General features: G+C 45.3%; 1 protein-coding gene across 1 annotated transcript in view; it reads left to right on the top strand.

Moving 5' to 3' along the window:
- Positions 1-15,525: 15,525 nt before the first annotated feature.
- The window catches only part of SDHAF3 (succinate dehydrogenase complex assembly factor 3), a 49,734-nt gene continuing 43,563 nt past the window's right edge, over positions 15,526-21,696 (top strand). The window contains exons 1-2 of the mRNA XM_075316864.1: positions 15,526-15,618; positions 18,182-18,362. Coding sequence (XP_075172979.1) covers positions 18,195-18,362 — 168 coding nt within the window. The 5' untranslated portion in view covers positions 15,526-15,618; positions 18,182-18,194. The remainder of the gene's footprint in view (positions 15,619-18,181; positions 18,363-21,696) is intronic.

Here is a 21,696-nt window from a genome sequence, read left to right as displayed (position 1 = left end):
ATCCCAATATCAAATGTATTCCTGGCTGGGGGCCATCAGTGATGCAGCGCAGTCCAAAACTATCAGTCCCCTATGGGGAAACACTTATAGGGGCGGTCAGATTTAGACTATTGAATAAATTAAAGGGAGTCCTCCATTCAGGACCATTTAGGACCCTCATCCTAAAGAGAAGTTTAAAAAGTGTCTTATACATTGGAGGAGCCAATATGCCCATATATTACATAGGAAGCCTACTGTGTTCTATGGGAACTATGCAATGCTTCCTATTGCCTCTGGGGGCGCTGCAGGAGAGCAGAATACTTGTAATGACTCAGTCTAATTAGAGCTAATCCCGCTTGGATTGCACTCTGGATTAGCCGGATTAGCAGACCCGCAAGAGCCCGATTAACCCATTACTTGCCAAATTAGAAAACTTCATTTTTTTTTATTAAATGACAGATTTTTAATGGAAAAAAAAATAAAATAAAAATTAAAAATGAAAATGAAATTTAATTTAATGCATAAATTAAATGAAATAATTAATGATTAATTAATTTATTGAATTTTGAGCAAAAGATTAGGTGTCCCAAAAAAAGGACATTGGTAGATAATAGGTTAATGGAATTTTATTGTTTCCGTTTAATAGGCTCCATGCCATCTTCCACGTCCCCCAACTTCATTTGAACAAATCTTGATACTTTATCAAGACGCAATGAGCAAATGGAAGCAAAAACCCATAGATACACATAGGTCTGCATTGGAGCTGCATATACAAAACGGCAAAAGATATTTAATCAAGACTATTTGCAAAGATGCTTTAGATAAATTGGAACAATAAAGCAATATTAGTTTCAGAGGTAGATAAACCCTTTATAGTTGGCCATAGACAAGTGGAGTAGTAGTTGTCCATCCTTTCATCCATTGCCAAGAGGAACAATAGAGGAACAGCTCAATGCAGACAACAGGTTCTGTAGAATTGGAATTTCATGGGGAATACAAGTACTTACTAACTCAGACCTGTCAGGAGGAGACAGAGGAGGATTCACATTCAGTCGTCTCCAAATGAATATTTTTAGGTGTTTGATACAATTTTAGGCGCTAATTTTTGTCTCTCGGAATCCCGGGCCTGCGGCATTGTGAAATGCATATAGCAATTATCTGATTCCTGCTGAAAACTGATAATGCACATAGTCCTGATCACAAAGGGTGAAACAGCGCAGTAATTACTGATGACTGCTGACACTCAGCCTGCAGCGATCACAGGAGCAATGTCTCCACCTACAGGATGCGAGGAGAATTACACTGACAAAAAAATGGATAAACTGTTACTGTACTGCAAAAATTACAACTGCTCCATAGAAACTGCCTGTTATTGTCAGTGCTTTAGCCCCAATTCATCATGCCCAGTGGTCTTAAAGCTGATCTATATCTTGACGAGGGGTCAGGGCAGCCCATACTGGGGTATACCAGAACTTTGCCACAATTTATAAATAACACAGGATCCACCATTCACAGTACATGATGTCACAGCTCACCTTCTCCTGTACAAAGACTGATTACACCTCTATATACAGTAGCTAACGCAGGATCCATCATTCACAATAGGAGATATCACAGCTCCCCTCCTCCCCTCCTGTACAATGACTGATAACATCTCTATATACAGAAGATAACACAGAATTCACCATTCACAATAGGTGATGTCACAGCTCTCCTCCTCCCCCTCCTGTTCAATGACTGATAACACCTCTATATACAGTAGATAATACAGAATCCAGTATTCACAATAAGAGATGTCACAGCTCACCTCCTCCTGTACAATGACTAATGACACCACTATATACAGGAGATAACACAGGACCCACCATATACAATAGGAGATATCATAGCTCCCCTCCTGTACAATGACTGATAACACCTCAATATACAGTAGATAATACAGAATCCACTATTCACAGTAGGAGATGTCACAACTCCCCTTCTCCTCCTGTACAATACAGTAGATAACACAGGATCCACCATTCATAAAAGGTGATGTCACAGCTCACCTCCTCCTCCTGTACAATGACTGATAACACATCTATATACATTAGATATTACAAGATCCACTATTTACAATAGGAGATATCACAGCTCTCCACCTCCCCCTCCTGTACAATGACTGATAGCACCTCTAAATACAGTAGATAACACAGGATCCAGCATTTACAATAGGTGATGTCACAGATCACCTCTTCCTCCTGTACAATGACTGATAACACCTCTATATACAGTAGATAATAAAGGATCCACTATTCACAATACGAGATATCACAGCTCCCCTCCTGTACAATGACTGATAAAACCTCTACATACAGTAGATAACACAGGATCCACCATTTTAAATAGGAAATATCACAGCTCACCTCCTCCTCTGGTACAATGACTGATAACACTTCTATATACAGGAGATGACACAGGATTCAACATTTACAATAGGAGATATCACAGCTCACCTCCTCATCCCCTGTACAATGACTGATAACACCTCTATAAACAGTAGATAATACAAGATCCACTATTCACAATAGGTGATGTCACAACTCACCTCCTCTTCCTCCTGTACAATGACTGATAACACCTCTATATACACTAGTCAACATAGGATCCACCATTCACAATAGGGGATGTCACAGCTCACCTCCTCCTGTACAATGACTGATATCTCTATATACAGTAGATAACATAGGATCCACCATTCACAATAGGGGATGTCACAACTCACCTCCTCTTCCTCCTGTACAATGACTGATAACACCTCTATATACACTAGTCAACATAGGATCCACCATTCACAATAGGGGATGTCACAGCTCACCTCCTCCCTTACCAATAAACTCTGCACAGGGCACAGAGCATGTCTATTGTAGAAATCAATGTGAGATCTCTAGTCCATTGTTTCCAATGCTTCATGTGGCCACGATAAATATTAATTTGCGATGCTTTCATGTAGCGAGAACAGAATACAAAGCTAAGAATCAGACAATAATAGATTATAGAAATGTATCAATATTGGGTTTGAATTAGTAAACAAATCTCTGGGTGATACATTGTATCAACGCACTGTCTACACTGGCTTCTTACCGCACCGATTATTCCCATAGTCCTGCAGACCCCAGCACTAACCACCAGGGCTGACTGTACCCCAGTCATCACCGGTAAGGCGGAGGCCCACTAAAGCTTTCACCGGCCCACTAGATATGGGTCACCTCTAGCTGCATCTGGGTCCCTCTGCTATATTTACTATACATTGTTTGCCCTCATCTCTCTTGACATTACTCTCCCAGGACATTTAACCCCGGCTCAGGCAGCGAAGCATCAAATGAGTATAAAGGTAACTTATCCTGCCCGTACATTGTGCTCAGAACCCTCCTCTACTGTCCAGCTATTCCGTGCTTCCACCACTGCTGCATCAGACTCCGCTGTTCCGCTCTTGCTATTTCTTGATCCAGTACTACTACATCAATCTTCACTGTCTTAGCTCTGTTATACCACCATTGAAACTCAAACGTCTACCGCATCTATTCCACATTGCCGTGTCAACTCTGTTACATTGTAGCACCTACTATACTTCATTGGTGATTCCAGCTCAGCTACGATAAAAAAATAAACACACCACATTTTGCATATAAAATGTTACAGCTCAGCTGCTGATTCCCAAGGTCTACAGTATCTGCTGTTCTAGCTTAACCCCCATGCTGCACCAACACCACCGGTCCGTGCTGCCTTAGAATTGGTCATACGGACCAAAGGCTTCGAGGATCCACTTCACCAGATTTGAGGATCCACCTCACCAGATGAGGACCGAGGGCTTTCAGTATCCACCTCACCAGATGAGGACCAAAGGCTTTGAGGATCCACCTCACCAGATAAGGACAGAGGGCTTTGAGGATCCACCTTACCAGATGAGGACCAAAGGCTTCAAGGATCCACCTCACTAGGATGAAGACCAAGGGCTTTGAGGATTCACCCAGCTCACCAGATGAAGACTGCAAGCTTTGAGGATCCATCTCACCAGATGATGACTGAGGGTTTTGAAGATCCACCTCACCAGATGAGGATCAAATGCTTCGAGGATCTATCTCACCAGATGAGGACCAAGCGCTTTGAGGATCCACCTCACCAGATGAGGACCAAGAGCTTCAAGGATCAACCTCACCACATGAGGACCAAGGGCTACCAGGATCCACCTCAACAGTTGAGGACTGAGGCCTTCGAGGATCAACCTCACCACATGAGGACCAAAGACTTTGAGGATCCACCTCACTAGATGAAGACCAAGGGCTTTGAGGATCCATCTAGCTCACCAGATGAAGACCGAGGGCTTTGAGTATCGATCTCACCAGATGACAACTAAGGGTTTTGAAGATCCACCTCAGCAGATGAGGAATAAAGGCTTCGAGGATCCACCTCAGATAAGGCTCGAGGGCTTCGAGGATCCAACTCACCTCGTGAAGACCAAAGACTTTGAGGATCCATCTCATCAGATGAGGACCGAGGGCTTTGAGGATCCACCTCACCAGATGAGGACCAAGAGCTTCAAGGATCAACCTCACCACATGAGGACTAAGGGTTTTGAGGATCCACCTCAGCAGATGAGGACTGAGGCCTTCGGGGATCCACCTCACCACATGAGGACCAAAGACTTTGAGGATTCATCTCATTAGATGAAGACCAAGGGCTTTGAGGATCCATCCAGCTCACCAGATGAAGTCCGAGGGCTTCGAGGATCCATCTCACCAGATGATGACCAAGGGTTTTGAAGATCCATTTCAACAGATGAGGAATAAAGGCTTTGAGGATTTACCTCAGATAAGGCTCGAGGGCTTCGAGGATCCAACTCGCCAAGTAAAGACCAAAGGCTTCGAGGATCCACTTTCACCAGATGAAGACCGAGTGCTTTGAGGAGTCACATCACCAGATGAGGACCAATGGCTTTGAGGATCAACCTCACCAGATGAGGACCAAGAGCTTCAAGGATCAACCTCACCACATGAGGACCAAGGGCTACCAGGATCCACCTCAGCAGTTGAGGACTGAGGCCTTCGAGGATCCACCTCACCACATGAGGACCGAGTGCTTTGAGGATCCACCTCACCAGATGAGGACCAATACATATAATCTAAGCAGTCCCTTAGCAAATCTTTTACTGTCCCAAGGGGCAGATACGCAGCGGTCCATAGCCTGTAACAGATATGAGTTTCAGTTTTCATCCTGGATTTCGAGCAACCTTAGAGCTGCAATGCTTTGTAAATAATCTTAATTAAAGACTTTGAGGATCCACCTCACTAGATTAAGACCAAGGGCTTTGAGGATCCATCTAGCTCACCAGATGAAGACCGAGGGCTTTGAGGATCCATCTCACCAGATGATGACCAAGGGTTTTGAAGATCCACCTCAGCAGATGAGGAATAAAGGCTTTGAGGATCCACCTCAGATAAGGCTCGAGGGCTTCGAGTGAAGACCAAAGGCTTCGAGGATCCACTTTCACTAGATGAAGACCGAGTGCTTCGAGGATCCATTTCACCAGATGAGGACCGAGTGCTTTGAGGAGTCACGTCACCAGATGAGGACCAATGGCTTTGAGGATAAACCTCACCAGATGAGGGCCAAGAGCTTCAAGGATCAACCTCACCACATGAGGACCAAGGGCTACCAGGATCCACCTCAGCAGTTGAGGACTGAGGCCTTCGAGGATCCACCTCACCACATGAGGACCGAGTGCTTTGAGGATCCACCTCACCAGATGAGGACCAATACATATAATCTAAGCAGTCCCTTAGCAAATCTTTTACTGTCCCAAGGGGCAGATACGCAGCGGTCCATAGCCTGTAACAGATATGAGTTTCAGTTTTCATCCTGGATTTCGAGCAACCTTAGAGCTGCAATGCTTTGTAAATAATCTTAATTAAAGACTTTGAGGATCCACCTCACTAGATGAAGACCAAGGGCTTTGAGGATCCATCTAGCTCACCAGATGAAGACCGAGGGCTTTGAGGATCCATCTCACCAGATGATGACCAAGGGTTTTGAAGATCCACCTCAGCAGATGAGGAATAAAGGCTTTGAGGATCCACCTCAGATAAGGCTCGAGGGCTTCGAGTGAAGACCAAAGGCTTCGAGGATCCACTTTCACTAGATGAAGACCGAGTGCTTCGAGGATCCATTTCACCAGATGAGGACCGAGTGCTTTGAGGATCCACCTCACCAGATGAGGACCAATACATATAATCTAAGCAGTCCCTTAGCAAATCTTTTACTGTCCCAAGGGGCAGATACGCAGCGGTCCATAGCCTGTAACAGATATGAGTTTCAGTTTTCATCCTGGATTTCGAGCAACCTTAGAGCTGCAATGCTTTGTAAATAATCTTAATTAAAGACTTTGAGGATCCACCTCACTAGATGAAGACCAAGGGCTTTGAGGATCCATCTAGCTCACCAGATGAAGACCGAGGGCTTTGAGGATCCATCTCACCAGATGATGACCAAGGGTTTTGAAGATCCACCTCAGCAGATGAGGAATAAAGGCTTTGAGGATCCACCTCAGATAAGGCTCGAGGGCTTCAAATGAAGACCAAAGGTTTTGAGGATCCACTTTCACCAGATGAAGACCGAGTGCTTCGAGGATCCATTTCACCAGATGAGGACCGAGTGCTTTGAGGATCCACCTCACCAGATGAGGACCAATACATATAATCTAAGCAGTCCCTTAGCAAATCTTTTACTGTCCCAAGGGGCAGATACGCAGCAGTCCATAGCCTGTAACAGATATGGGTTTCAGTTTTCATCCTGGATTTCGAGCAACCTTAGAGCTGCAATGCTTTGTAAATAATCTTAATTATCAAATGTCCCACTGTATTGTGTGTACAGCTCCAAGGCGCAATGATGTGTATTAGGCTATGTTCACATGTTGCATTCTTGCATGTTTTTTTGCATGCGTTTTCTCAATTGTAGCGTTTTATGCAATTTAAAAACTGCTTTTTACAGCACCAGCAAAAGCTGTGACATTTCTGAACTCTCATGCACAAACACTTGCTTTTTTTTTTTCCTCAGTGAAATGGAAAACTGCTGCATTTTTGCAAGAAGTAGCCGATCAATTCTTTCAGGGTTTTTGCAGCTTTCTTCACCATTGACGGCAATGAGAGTGAAAAAATGCAGCTTCATTTTTTGCAGCTTTTATGGGTGACTGAAACTAACTTTATTCAAACGTGGACTGTAGACACCAAGAACGCAGCTAAAAAAGTGGCAAAAAAGCAACGTGTGAACATTCCCTTAAAAGGACTCTGTGCCAAGGTTTTTGCTATCTAATTTGAATTCAATACGATGTAGGGGAAGAGACCCTGATTTTAGTGATGTATCACTTACCAAGCTGTGTTTTGCTGTTTCAATAAAATCAGTGTTTATCAGCAGGAGCTTATGTCCCCTGATCCATCCCTGCTCCTACCACTGATTAGCAGCTTTCTGCCTATGCACAGCTTGCACAAAAAGCTGTCAATCAGCGGTGTGGGGGGGTTATACACAATCAGTGGTGTGGGCGGTTTTATACACAATCAGTGGTGTGGGCGTGGTTATCACAATCAGTGGTGTGGGCGTGGTTATCACAATCAGTGGTGTGGGCGTAGTTATACACAATCAGTGGTGTGGGCGGGGTTATACATAATCAGTGGTGTGGGTGGGGTTATACATAATCAGTGGTGTGGGTATAGTTATACACAATCAGTGGTGTGGGCGGGGTTATACACAATCAGTGGTGTGGGCGGGGTTATACATAATCAGTGGTGTGGGCGGGGTTATACACAATCAGTGGTGTGGGCGGGGTTATACACAGTGGTGTGGGTGGGGTTATACACAATCAGTGGTGTGGGCGGGGTTATACACAGTGGTGTGGGTGGGGTTATACACAATCAGTGGCGTGGGCGTAGTTATACACAATCAGTGGTGTGGGCGGGGTTATACACAATCAGTGGTGTGGGCGGGGTTATACACAGCTCAGTATTCCAAGCTCTGCTAGATCTGCAGCAGAGAAAACTGTGATTTTATCACAACTGCTGCACCCAGTAAAGTAAGTGATACATCACTATAATCAGGGTCTCAGCCCCTATATCATGCTGCTGTCAGATTACATAGTAAAAACCTGCTGACAGATTCCCTTTAAGGATTAGATACAATAGGTTTGTTTGATAAATTGTCAAAAAGCAGAGGAACAAATGGAAGCGAGCATGAGCGCAGGTTCTGACTACAAAGAGTTTGTTTGTTGTCTGATACCATGGAGACACATCTTTTTGCATAGGACCTGAAGACACAAAATGATATATATGGTATATGTTTTTATTTATTTATTTATTTATTTTTTTTACGAACTGAAGACTTTAGACTTAATATTATGAGATTTTCCAGTGCCCGACTTTGCCAGACGTTCAGTAGCTCTTACCTTTCTCCCGGATCCTCCGCCATGTTACGGGAGCAGGACATCAATCACTACATAACAAGGCACTTTTTGTCATTCAGGACTCTTGGAAAGCTGGGTGACCCTCTATGAGATCTGCCATGGTTTCTCACCCAACTTTCCTAGCAAAGTAAACCCAAAAGGCGAAACGTTGGAGTCAGATCCGAGACGTCGGCCGTGATTTACTTAAGCTTATAAGCGGAGGGTGAAGGATAGTTTACAATTTTTCTTGGCTTGGAAGCAAATATGTGAAAAGAAGAAAAGCGTATACTGTCCGGAGCTGTGTATACATAGGTGACGCGCTGCGGGGGAGTCACGAGGGGGCGATGGCAGCCGTACAACTGCGCCAATGTGTTACTTTTATGTCCGAGCTGTAGAGGGAGATCTGTTGCTGTATCGCTTTTTTACCAGGTTTTTGTTTGTTTTGTGATGGGGAAATCCTGCAGATCCAGGTACTTAGCCGTAATTACACCTTCAGCCCCGATCGGACAGGTTTAATAGAATCTATAATTAACGGGGGAGGGGGACGGGTGTCGCCGTGTGATTACATTGGCCGGAGTTCAGAACGCTTTTCAGTAAGATTTTTATTGAAAGAATAATAATTATTACTTATGTTATTAAAGTCTAATTCCTCCTTTCAACCACATTTCACAAGTTTCATCTGCACACCGAGCCCAGGAACTTTGCGATTACTTTTTTTTTCTTTTATGTTTTTTTGTGCAGATTTTGTGGGGTTTTTTTTTACGTCATTTTCTACATTTACACCCATGGCTGTTTTAGAAGTTCTTTTCTGAAGCTTCCCTCCCATTCTCCCTACTAATATAAAGAAGAGTACAATGTATGATGGTTTCACGATGTACACACACAGCTCTGCTACATCAATACACACCCATACACACACAGCTCTGCTACATCAATACACACCCATACACACACAGCTCTGCTACATCAATACACACCCATACACACCCACAGCTCTGCTACATCAATACACACCCATACACACACAGCTCTGCTACATCAATACACACCCATACACACACAGCTCTGCTACATCAATACACACCCATACACACACACAGCTCTGCTACATCAATACACACCCATACACACACACACAGCTCTGATACATCAATACACACCCATACACACACACAGCTCTGCTACATCAATAAATACACACCCATACACACCCACAGCTCTGATACATCAATACACACCCATACACACCCACAGCTCTGCTACATCAATACACACCCATACACACCCACAGATCTGGTACATCAATACACACCCATACACACCCACAGCTCTGCTACATCAATACACACCCATACACACCCACAGATCTGGTACATCAATACACACCCATACACACCCACAGCTCTGCTACATCAATACACACCTATACACACACACAGCTCTCCTACATCAATACACACCCATACACACCCACAGCTCTCCTACATCAATACACACCCATACACACCCACAGCTCTGCTACATCAATACACACCCATACACACCCACAGCTCTGCTACATCAATACACACCCATACACACCCACAGATCTGGTACATCAATACACACCCATACACACACACACACACACAGCTCTCCTACATCAATACACACCCACAGCTCTGCTACATCAATACACACCCATACACACCTACAGCTCTGCTAAATCAATACACACCCATACACACACAGCTCTGCTACATCAATACACACCCAGCTTTGCTACATCAATACACACCCATACACACACAGCTCTGCTACATCAATACACACCCATACACACCCACAGATCTGGTACATCAATACACACCCATACACACACACAGCTCTGATACATCAATACACACCCATACACACACCCAGCTCTGCTACATCAATACACACCCATACACACCCACAGCTCTGATACATCAATACACACCCATACACACACAGCTCTGCTACATCAATACACACCCATACACACAGTTTTGCTATATCAATACACACCCATACACACACACAGCTCTGCTACATCAACACAAGCACCTTTGCGACCATTGGCCTAAATACAGTCCAATGAGCCTCGATGCAAAGTTTGAGCCTGTCCCTCCCCCACATGTTGGTTGGATGTACCGGCCGTGGTAGCATTCTAAATCCTATAAATACATGCGAGTTACCATTCTTCCCCTTCATTGTGTACTTATATCCCCCATCTTGGCCACTGCCTGGTAAATATGTCCCCCATCTTGATGTATGACCTCATCATGTCTATATCATGCAATATATGTCCCCACCATGGCCCCATCCTGGTATACATGTCCCCATCATGGCCCCATCCTGGTATATATGTCCCCACCATGGCCCCATCCTGGTATATATGTCCCCATTATGGCCCCATCCTGGTATATATGTCCCCACCATGGCCCCATCCTGGTATATATATATCCCCATCATGACCCCATCCTGGTATATATGTCTACATCATGGCCCCATCCTGGTATATGTCCCCATCATTGCCCCATCCTGGTATATATATCCATATTATGGCCCCATCCTAGTATAGATGTCCCCATCGTGGTCCCATCCTGGTAAATATGTCCCTCTCATAGCCTCATCCTGTTATATATTTCCTCATCATGGCCCCATCCTGGTATATATGTCCACATAATGGTCCCATTTTGATATACTGTATATGTCCCCATCATGACCCCATTGTGGTGTAGATGTCCCTATAACAGCCTTATCCTGGTGTATACATGTCCCCATAATGATGGCCCCATCGTGGTATACATGTTCCCATAATGGCCCCAACCCAGTTTATGTCCCCATCCTGGCCCAATCCTGGTACATATGATACCCCTAGGCACCGCACACAGTAATAAACATAAACAATTATACTCACCTTCCCCCCTGCTCCCTGGTGTCCTCTTCCAATGATATGGCATGTCACATCTGATCAGTGAGCAAGTGGTGCAGCGCATGACGTCACTGTCATGCGCAGCATGCCCACTTACAGCACAATCGGCTGCCAGGTGCCGGCATATTCTCTGCTCCCCTTGCCCAGGATTATGGGTGTGGGGAGCAGTGAATATTCACAGTCTTAATCTGTGGCCGGCACATTGCAGCACAGGGACCCAATGGGTCTCTGTGCTGCAAAGTATTTCAGCTGGATGAGTACCTTCAGACACACATCCACCTGAAACTGGAGCTGGGGTTGGCGGGCCCCCTGTATCCCCCCCCGCAACAGTCGCGGTCATGATTGCTTCAACCGTGATCGTTACGCCCGTCTGTGACATCAATACACACCCATGCACACACAGAGCTCTGATCCTTCAATACACACACCTCTACTATATTAATATATACCCATGCTTGCACAGCTCTGCTGCATCAGTATGCACAAATAAACACAAAGCTCTGCTAAATCAACACACACACACAAATACAGCTTTGCTACTTCAATACACACACCACTGCTACATTAACACATAGCTCTGATACTTCAGCACACACACCTCTGCTATGTTAATATACACCCATGCATACACAGCACTGCTACATTAATATACACAATATACACGCACCTCTGCAACATCAATACACACATGCAAACACAGCTTTGCTATTTCAGTACGCACACCTCTGCTACATTAACACACACAGCTCTGCTATATCAGTACACACCCATACACACACAAATCTGATATGTCAATACACACACACCTCTGCTATATTAATATACACCCATACATACACAGCTCTGCTACATCAATACACACCCATACACACACACACACACACACACACACACACACACAAACACACAGCTCTGATCCTTCAATACACACATCTCTGCTATATTAAAATACACCCATATGCAAACAGTTCTGCTACATCAATGTACAGCCCACAGCCATACACACACAACTCTGCTACGGTAATACACAATACACAGCCATACACACGTGGCTCTACTCCAACAATACACACACACACACACACACACACAATTTTGCTACACCAATATACAGCTATACACGCACAGCTCTGCTACTCCAGTACACACACATACAGCTCTGCTGTATAGCTACACAAACATATACACTCAGCTCTAATATCAATACACACATAACTCTGCTACATCTGGGAGGCTGTGCTCTATATTTGGGACCCACTTGATTCAGAATGGTTAGGAAGTATACTGATGTGGGAGTGTGGGTTGTGATGCTGAATTGCTGCATACCAGAAAGGAGGAGATGTAGCATAGCTCCCAACTGTCCCGAATTCAGCAGGACTGTCCCGATTTGAGGGCTCAGTCCAGCTGTAATGGCAGTCAGGGCTTTTATTCTGACTTTCTATCACCTCTCCGGCTCCATAGCTCCTCCTCCTCCTTGGGGGCGGGACCACATAAATCTGCATAAACATAAATTAAATGAACAATTCTCTGCATGTCTCATAAACTCCTTGTCCACATGCAGCAGCTCTACCAGTGAGCCACAGGCCCCATACAGAGATAGGAGGATTTGGTAATATTGACCTGTATTACAGGCAGGGAATCCAGAGGCAGATTATACAGGTACAGATAGATACATCTGTATACAGCAGTGTATTTCTATGTACCTGTATTCTAGAGGTGAAGAAACAGATTTTTTTTGTTCCTATAAAACTAATATAAACTAATGAGAAACAATTACAAAAATGTCAGTCCTCTTTAATTTTCCCCTACAATTCCTCCTCCCTGGGACTCAAACTGACAACCTTCAACTTTGCAAGCAGGAGATAAAGTTGAAAGCCTCAAATTCTGGTAATGTCAATGAAAGAATTTTGTATACTTGAATCTGCATTGCAGCCTCTGAATCCACAGGCAGATTATACAGGTACATAGAGATACATCTGTACACATCAGTGTATTCCTATGTACTTGTATTCTAGAGGTGAAGAAAATTTAAGATCTGTTTGTTCTTATAAAACTATCAAATATTGAGAAACAATTACAAAAAGTCAATCTTTTTCTTTTCTATTCACCTCTTGCTTCCTGGAGCTCAAACTACCAGCCGGAGATAAAGCTGAGAGCCACAAATTCTGGTGATGTCACAGAAAGAATTTTGTAAACTTGAAACAGCATTGCAGCCTCTGAATCCACATGTAGATTATACAGGTACAAAGAAATACATTGTACATGGCAGTGTATTTCTATGTACCTGTATTCTAGAGGTGAAGAAAAAGGTCAGATCATTGTGCTCCTATAAAACTGTTATCAAGTAACGAGAAACAGTTACAAAGATGACAACTTTTTTGTATTCACCTCTTGCTTCCTGGGACTGAAACTGACAATTGTCAACACTGCAAGCAGGAGATACAGCCAAGAGCCACAGACTCTGGTGATGTCACTGAAAAAATGTTGTATACTTGAATCTGCACTGAGGCCACATGCAGATTATACAGGTACATAGAGATACATCTCTACATATCAGTGTGTTTCTACATCTCAGTATTCTACAGGTGAAGAAAAAGTCACATTTTTTGGTTCCTATGAAACTACTATCAAATAATGAGAAACAATTATGAAAATATCAATGTTTTTTTTTTATTCACCCCTTACTTTCTGGGACTCAAACTAACAACCTTTAGGACTGCACACAGGAGATAAAGCTGAGAGCCACAGACTCTGGTGATGGCAAAGAAAGCATTTTGTATACGTGAAACTGTGTTGCAGCCTCTGACGCCACAGGCAGATTATACAGGTACATAGGAATACACTGCTGTGTACAATGTATCTCTATGTACCTGTATAATCTGCCTGTGGATTCAGAGACTGCAATGCAGTTTCAAGTACACAAAATCTTTTCAGTGACATCACCAGAGTCTGTGGCTCTTGGCTTGGTGTTTCTTGCTTGCAGCGTTGATAATTGTCAGTTTGAGTCCCAGGAAGCAAGGAGTGATTACAAAAAAGTTGTCATTTTTATAATTGTTTCTCGTTATTTGATAGTTTTATATGAACAAAACAATCTAACTTTTTCTTCACCTCTAGAATACAGGTACATAGGAATACACTGCCGTGTACAATATATCTTTATGTACTTGTATTCTAGAGGTGAAGATACAGTCAGATTTTCTTGTTCCTATAAATGTTCAACACTACAAGCAAGAGATAAAGCTGAGAGCCACATACTCTGGTGATGTCAGTGCAAGCATTTTGTGTACTTGACGCTGCATTGCAACCTTTGAATCCACATTGTATCCAGCAGTGTATTTCTATGTACCTGTATTCTAGAGCATGAATAAAGCTAAATACCCGCAACGAGTGTTACTTGTGTTTTTGACGCTGCGTGTTTTATTTGCAAATGTATATAGTTTTATTTATGTTTTATGACTTTTGAACAATAAATAAACAGAAAATGTTTTTTTTATTATTAATTTGTCCCCAGATTCTGGGAGCCGTAGGTTTTGCTAGTTTCTATCCATGCGGCAGTGTGAGGAATGATTTTTTGTGGCACGAGATGAAGTTTCCTGTGCCATTTTCTGGTACAGACGACTTTTTGATCATTTTTTTTATTTTACACTTTTTTGGAGCTGGAATGCAGTTTTTTTAACACTTTATTATTCAGTTTATTGACATGTTAATGACTTTTTATCTGATTGTTTTGAGCAAAAAAAAAAAGAAATTTCCTATTTTCATATAACTTTTTTTAAAAGCACCATATAGGATAAATGCTTGCAGAGTTTTACAGCTGGGATCAATGCGATTCATTTTTTGCTACTTTTTTCACAAGAAAATTACTTTTTTTTAATGAAAATGTGTTTTTTTTCATCCCTATCAGATGGCTTTTTTTTTTAGTAACAACCTGCACTTATTATTGAAGAACTACAAGTCCCAGCACAAGCTATGTGCATCCCCCGGGAGGCTCATTACTGACGAGAATGACACGAACATCACTGATTTCTCTGCTGCACATACACGGGCGCCATCTAGTGCTCAATGTTAGTATTGCATGCTATCGCTCAGACTTGTGCCCTCAGTAAAGATGGCGCCTCTGCTACTTCCTCTTTCTGGCCGCCCGGTCTCTCTGTGGTCATGTGAGCTTCAGCTGTCGGAAGTACAGTGTCCGCAAAGGTCAAAAGTAAGGAGAAAGGAGAAAATCGCGTTACTGGTAAGATTGACATTTTGTATCATTGGATTCTTCTATCAGAGATGAGTCCTGTGCAGAGATATCATTCTATAATGTGACACTATTCTGTACATGGAGGGTCCATAAGATAACCTGACTCAAGAGCCACAGGTGAACCCCCCGCATGGTGCCAGCCACAGACCCCCCCCCCGCTGTAGAGTGCCAGCCACAGACCCCCCCCCCCCGCTGTAGAGTGCCAGCAGCAGAGTAAGGTTCCTCATACTGTGCCAGTCATCGAGGTTCCCCATACTGTGCCAGCCACCAAGACTCCCCATACTGTGCCAGCCACCAAGACTCCCCATACTGTGCCAGCCACCGAAACTCCCCATACTGTGCCAGCCACCGAGGTTCCCCATACTGTGCCAGCCACCGAGGTTCCCCATACTGTGCCAGCCACTGAGGTTCCCCATACTGTGCCAGCCACCGAGGTTCCCCATACTGTGCCAGCCACCGAGGTTCCCCATACTGTGCCAGCCACCGAGGTTCCCCATACTGTGCCAGCCACCGAGGTTCCCCATACTGTGCCAGCCACCGAGGTTCCCCATACTGTGCCAGCCACCGAGGTTCCCCATACTGTGCCAGCCACCGAGGTTCCCCATACTGTGCCAGCCACCGAGGTTCCCCATACTGTGCCAGCCACTGAGGTTCCCCATACTGTGCCAGCCACCGAGGTTCCCCATACTGTGCCAGCCACCGAGGTTCTCCATACTGTGCCAGCCACTGAGGTTCCCCATACTGTGCCAGCCACCGAGGTTCCCCATACTGTGCCAGCCACCGAGGTTCCCCATACTGTGCCAGCCACCGAGGTTCCCCATACTGTGCCAGCCACCGAGGTTCCCCATACTGTGCCAGTCACCGAGGTTCCCCATACTGTGCCAGCCACCGAGGTTCCCCATACAGTGCCAGCCACCGAAACTCCCCATACGGTGCCAGCCACCGAGGTTCCCCATACTGTGCCAGCCACCGAGGTTCCCCATACTGTGCCAGCCACCGAGGTTCCCCATACTGTGCCAGCCACCGAGGTTCCCCATACTGTGCCAGCCACCGAGGCTCCCCATACTGTGCAAGCCACCGAGGTTCCCCATACTGTGCCAGTCACCGAGGTTCCCCATACTGTGCCAGCCACCGAGGTTCCCCATACTGTGCCAGCCACCGAGGCTCCCCATACTGTGCAAGCCACCAAGGTTCCCCATACTGCCAGTCACCGAGGTTCCCCATACTGTGCCAGCCACCAAGGTTCCCCATACTGTGCCAGCCACCGAGGTTCCCCATACTGTACCAGCCACCGAGGTTCCCCATACTGTACCAGCCACCGAGGTTCCCCATACTGTACCAGCCACCGAGGTTCCCCATACTGTACCAGCCACCAAGATTACCGATACTGTACCAGCCACCGAGGTTCCCCATACTGTACCAGCCACTGAGATTCCCCATACTGTGCCAGTCACCAAGGTTCCCCATACTGTGCCAGTCACCGAGGTTCCCCATACTGTGCCAGTCACCGAGGTTCCCCATACTGTGCCAGTCACCGAGGTTCCCCATACTGTGCCAGTCACCGAGGTTCCCCATACTGTGCCAGTCACCGAGGTTCCCCATACTGTGCCAGTCACCGAGGTTCCCCATACTGTACCAGCCACCGAGGTTCCCCATACTGTACCAGCCACCGAGATTCCCCATACTGTGCCAGCCACCGAGGTTCCCCATACTGTGCCAGCCACCGAGGTTCCCCATACTGTACCAGCCACCGAGGTTCCCCATACTGTACCAGCCACCGAGATTCCCCATACTGTGCCAGCCACCGAGGTTCCCCATACTGTGCCAGCCACTGAGATTCCCCATACTGTGCCAGCCACCGAGGTTCCCCATACTGTGCCAGCCACCGAGGTTCCCCATACTGTGCCAGCCACTGAGATTCCCCATACTGTGCCAGCCACCGAGGTTCCCCATACTGTACCAGCCACCGAGGTTCCCCATACTGTACCAGCCACCGAGGTTCCCCATACTGTGCCAGTCACCGAGGTTCCCCATACTGTGCCAGTCACCGAGGTTCCCCATACTGTGCCAGTCACTGAGGTTCCCCCATACTGTGCCAGCCACCGAGGTTCCCCCATACTGTGCCAGTTACCGAGGTTCCCCATACTGTACCAGCCACCGAGGTTCCCCATACTGTGCCAGCCACCGAGGTTCCCCATACTGTACCAGCCACCGAGGTTCTCCATACTGTGCCAGCCACCGAGGTTCCCCATACTGTACCAGCCACTGAGATTCCCCATACTGTGCCAGCATGGTTACCTATACCTGTGCCAGCATTCCCATAACCGTATCACACGGCCACTTATTTGGTGGTAATGAACCCCATAATATTTCCTTTGTGCCGATTTTTGATTAATGGGGACAGAGAAGAGTCCGCTGTAGTGCTCACAGGACTGGTATTGTGGTCAGACTTGGTGAAGTGGACTACAACTCCCATCATGCACTGCTCCAGTCTGTGCTGTCAGCAGGACGTTGAGCTGCTTCTATCTTATGGCTCTTGTGTTTTCTGCAGGTCCGCGCCGGTGATGTCTCACGTGTCGCAGGTCCGAGCTCTGTACAAGAAGATCCTTCTGCTGCACCGGACGTTACCGCTTCACCTGAAAGCGCTGGGAGATCAGTATGTGAAGGACGAGTTCAGGAGACACAAGAATGTGGGTCAATCCGAAGCCAAACTGTTCATGAAGGAATGGGAGGTACGGACTGCTTCTTAAAGGGATAATTCCTTCTTAAAGGGGACCGTCGTCTTAGGAAGCTATAGATGTGTACTATTTACTTTTTCTCTTCATGCTTGCTGAGTGGGCGGGATCTTCATAGTGTGATATCAGAGATGTGCGTTGGGCTTATAGCCAATCGTTTGTCTTCCTTTGCTTCTTGCAGAGTTATTGAAATACTAAGGAGCTGCAGCTGCATCTCCCTCCTTTCCCTTCCTTAATGTAATGCAAGTCACTACTTACGGATGGTACAGACAGAAGAATAGTCAGGAAAGCCGGGGTCTGGTAACAGGAGGACACGTATGGATACAGGGAGTTCACATAGGCAGAATCAGGTCACAATGCGAGAGTCAGAATTCCAGGAGGGCACGTAATAGATTCAGGGAGAAAACTGAGACGTGGTCAGGTAACGGTCCGAGGTCACTATTTACGGATAGTACAGACGGAAGAGTAGTCAGGAAAGCCGGGGTCTGGTAACAGGAGGACATGTATGGACACAGGGAGTTCACATAGGTAGAGTCAGGTCACAATCCAGGGGTCTGAATTCCAGGAAGGCATGTAATAGATTTAGGGATTGAACTGAGATGTGGTCAGGTAACGGTCCGAGGTCAAAAGCCAGGAGGTCACGACTGGAACAGGGAGCAGGCAGAGAGGAGTTAAACAACAGTCCTTTGTAGAGAAACAAAGATCAGAACACATGCAGCAATACAAGCCAACAGCACAATGACAGAACCAAAATGTACAACTGGCAAGGTTCTGGGAGAGCATGCTCAGTAAAGAAGCAGAGCAATTACCAGGAAGGTGGAACACCTGAGTAATCAGCACATTCCAGACCCTGCATTGAATCCTGCGCTGTCAATCAACCTGCCAGCTAGTGCTCAAAGAAACACAGCAGAGCATCTCCTAGTGTGCAAGATGCTCTGCACAGAGGAATCGTGACGCTTGTCTTCTTAACTACTTCAGGATGTCATTACAGATTAAGCAACTGCAGAAGCTGAGAGCAACTGTTAGATGCAGTTGGGCTCCCCATAGAGAAGACAGAGAGGGTTTATTGCTGTCACTGTCTTCTTGATCACTGTTTACACAGCGCTGAATGAGCGTGGTGTACACAGTGTAGGAGGTGCTAACAGCAATCGTGTGATCGCCGAGTGGCGGAAGGGAGCAGGAGTCACTGGTTCTTAGCAGACCCAGATCACCATGTAGGAGGAGTTTTCCTTGTAACTGGGGCTAATATAAAAAAAAGTTACAGGGGAAATTATTAATGTAAGAATGTATTTAAATGTTGAAATACACCCAAAAGTTATTTTATGACCAGGACAATTCGGAATTAACTTGGCATTGTGACATTTGGACTGTAGATCAGCCTGGAAGTGTGAAATGCAGCAAAAAAGAATGTTATTTCTTTTTTTTTTTAAATTGTGAAAAGTTTATTCAGAGGTCATTTATTATTCAACCCCTCAAACCACCAGAATTCTGTTTGGTTCCCCTAAAGTGTTAAGAAGTATTTCAGGCACAAAGAACAATGAGCTTCACATGTTTGGATTAATTATCTCTTTTTCCAGCCTTTTCTGACTAATTAAGACCCTCCCCAAACTTGTGAACAGCACTCATACTTGGTCAACATGGGAAAGACAAAGGAGCATTCCAAGGCCATCAGAGACAAGATCGTGGAGGGTCACAAGGCTGGCAAGGGGTACAAAACCCTTTCCAAGGAGTTGGGCCTACCTGTCTCCACTGTTGGGAGCATCATCCGGAAGTGGAAGGCTTATGGAACTACTGTTAGCCTTCCACGGCCTTGACAGCCTTTGAAAGTTTCCTCCCGTGCCGAGGCCAGGCTTGTCCGAAGAGTCAAGGCTAACCCAAGGACAACAAGGAAGGAGCTCCGGGAAGATCTCATGGCAGTGGGGACATTGGTTTCAGTCAATACCATAAGTAACGTACTCCACCGCAATGGTCTCCGTTCCAGACGAGCCCGTAAGGTACCTTTACTTTCAAAGCATTATGTCAAGGCTCGTCTACAGCTTGCTCATGATCACTTGGAGGACTCTGAGACAGACTGGTTCAAGGTTCTCTGGTCTGATGAGACCAAGATCGAGCTCTTTGGTGCCAACCACACACGTGATGTTTGGAGACTGGATGGCACTGCATACGACCCCAAGAATACCATCCCTACAGTCAAGCATGGTGGTGGCAGCATCATGCTGTGGGGCTGTTTATCAGCCAAGGGGCCTGGCCATCTGGTCCGCATCCATGGGAAGATGGATAGCACGGCCTACCTGGAGATTTTGGCCAAGAACCTCCGCTCCTCCATCAAGAATCTTAAGATGGGTCGTCATTTCATCTTCCAACAAGACAACGACCCAAAGCACACAGCCAAGAAAACCAAGGCCTGGTTCAAGAGGGAAAAAATCAAGGTGTTGCAGTGGCCTAGTCAGTCTCCTGACCTTAACCCAATTGAAAACTTGTGGAAGGAGCTCAAGATTAAAGTCCACATGAGAAAACCAAAGAACCTAGATAACTTGGAGAAGATCTGCATGGAGGAGTGGGCCAAGATAACTCCAGAGACCTGTGCCGGCCTGATCAGGTCTTATAAAAGACGATTATTAGCTGTAATTGCAAACAAGGGTTATTCCACAAAATATTAAACCTAGGGGTTGAATAATAATTGACCCACACTTTTATGTTGAAAATTTATTAAAATTTAACTGAGCAACAAAACTTGTTGGTTTGTAAGATTTATGCATCTGTTAATAAATCCTGCTCTTGTTTGAAGTTTGCAGGCTCTAACTTATTTGCATCTTATCAAACCTGCTAAATCTGCAGGGGGTTGAAGACTACTTGTAGGCACTGTATATATATATATATATATATATATATATATATATATATATATATATATATACCATATTATTTGGACTATAGGATGCACTTTTTAACAACAGAATCTCCTGCTAAGAAGTGTGTGTGTCCTAAGCTATGTGCGCACGTTGCGTTCTGCCATGACAAATATTCCGCAGCGTTTTGTCACCGCATGTGCGTTTCAAAACGCAGCCAAAAAGCTGAGATTTGGATGTATCTTGAATGCAGAATGGATGGTTGCTCTCCCATAGACAGAGTGGGAAAAGCATCCAAAACGCACAAAAGAAGTGACATGTTGCTTTTTAGAACGCAGCGATTTGGGTCAAAATTTCAACATCCAAATCGCTGCGCTCTCAAACGCAACGTGCGGATGGATTATGTACAATCTTCATAGATTGTGCTGGGGACGCAGGACGCATGCGTTTACGCTGCAGTGCAATATGCAGTGTAAATGCAT

Source organism: Anomaloglossus baeobatrachus, chromosome 6 (genome assembly GCF_048569485.1).
Source record: "Anomaloglossus baeobatrachus isolate aAnoBae1 chromosome 6, aAnoBae1.hap1, whole genome shotgun sequence".
Classification (NCBI taxonomy): domain Eukaryota; kingdom Metazoa; phylum Chordata; class Amphibia; order Anura; family Aromobatidae; genus Anomaloglossus; species Anomaloglossus baeobatrachus.
This window is presented reverse-complemented; position numbering and strand designations above follow the sequence as displayed.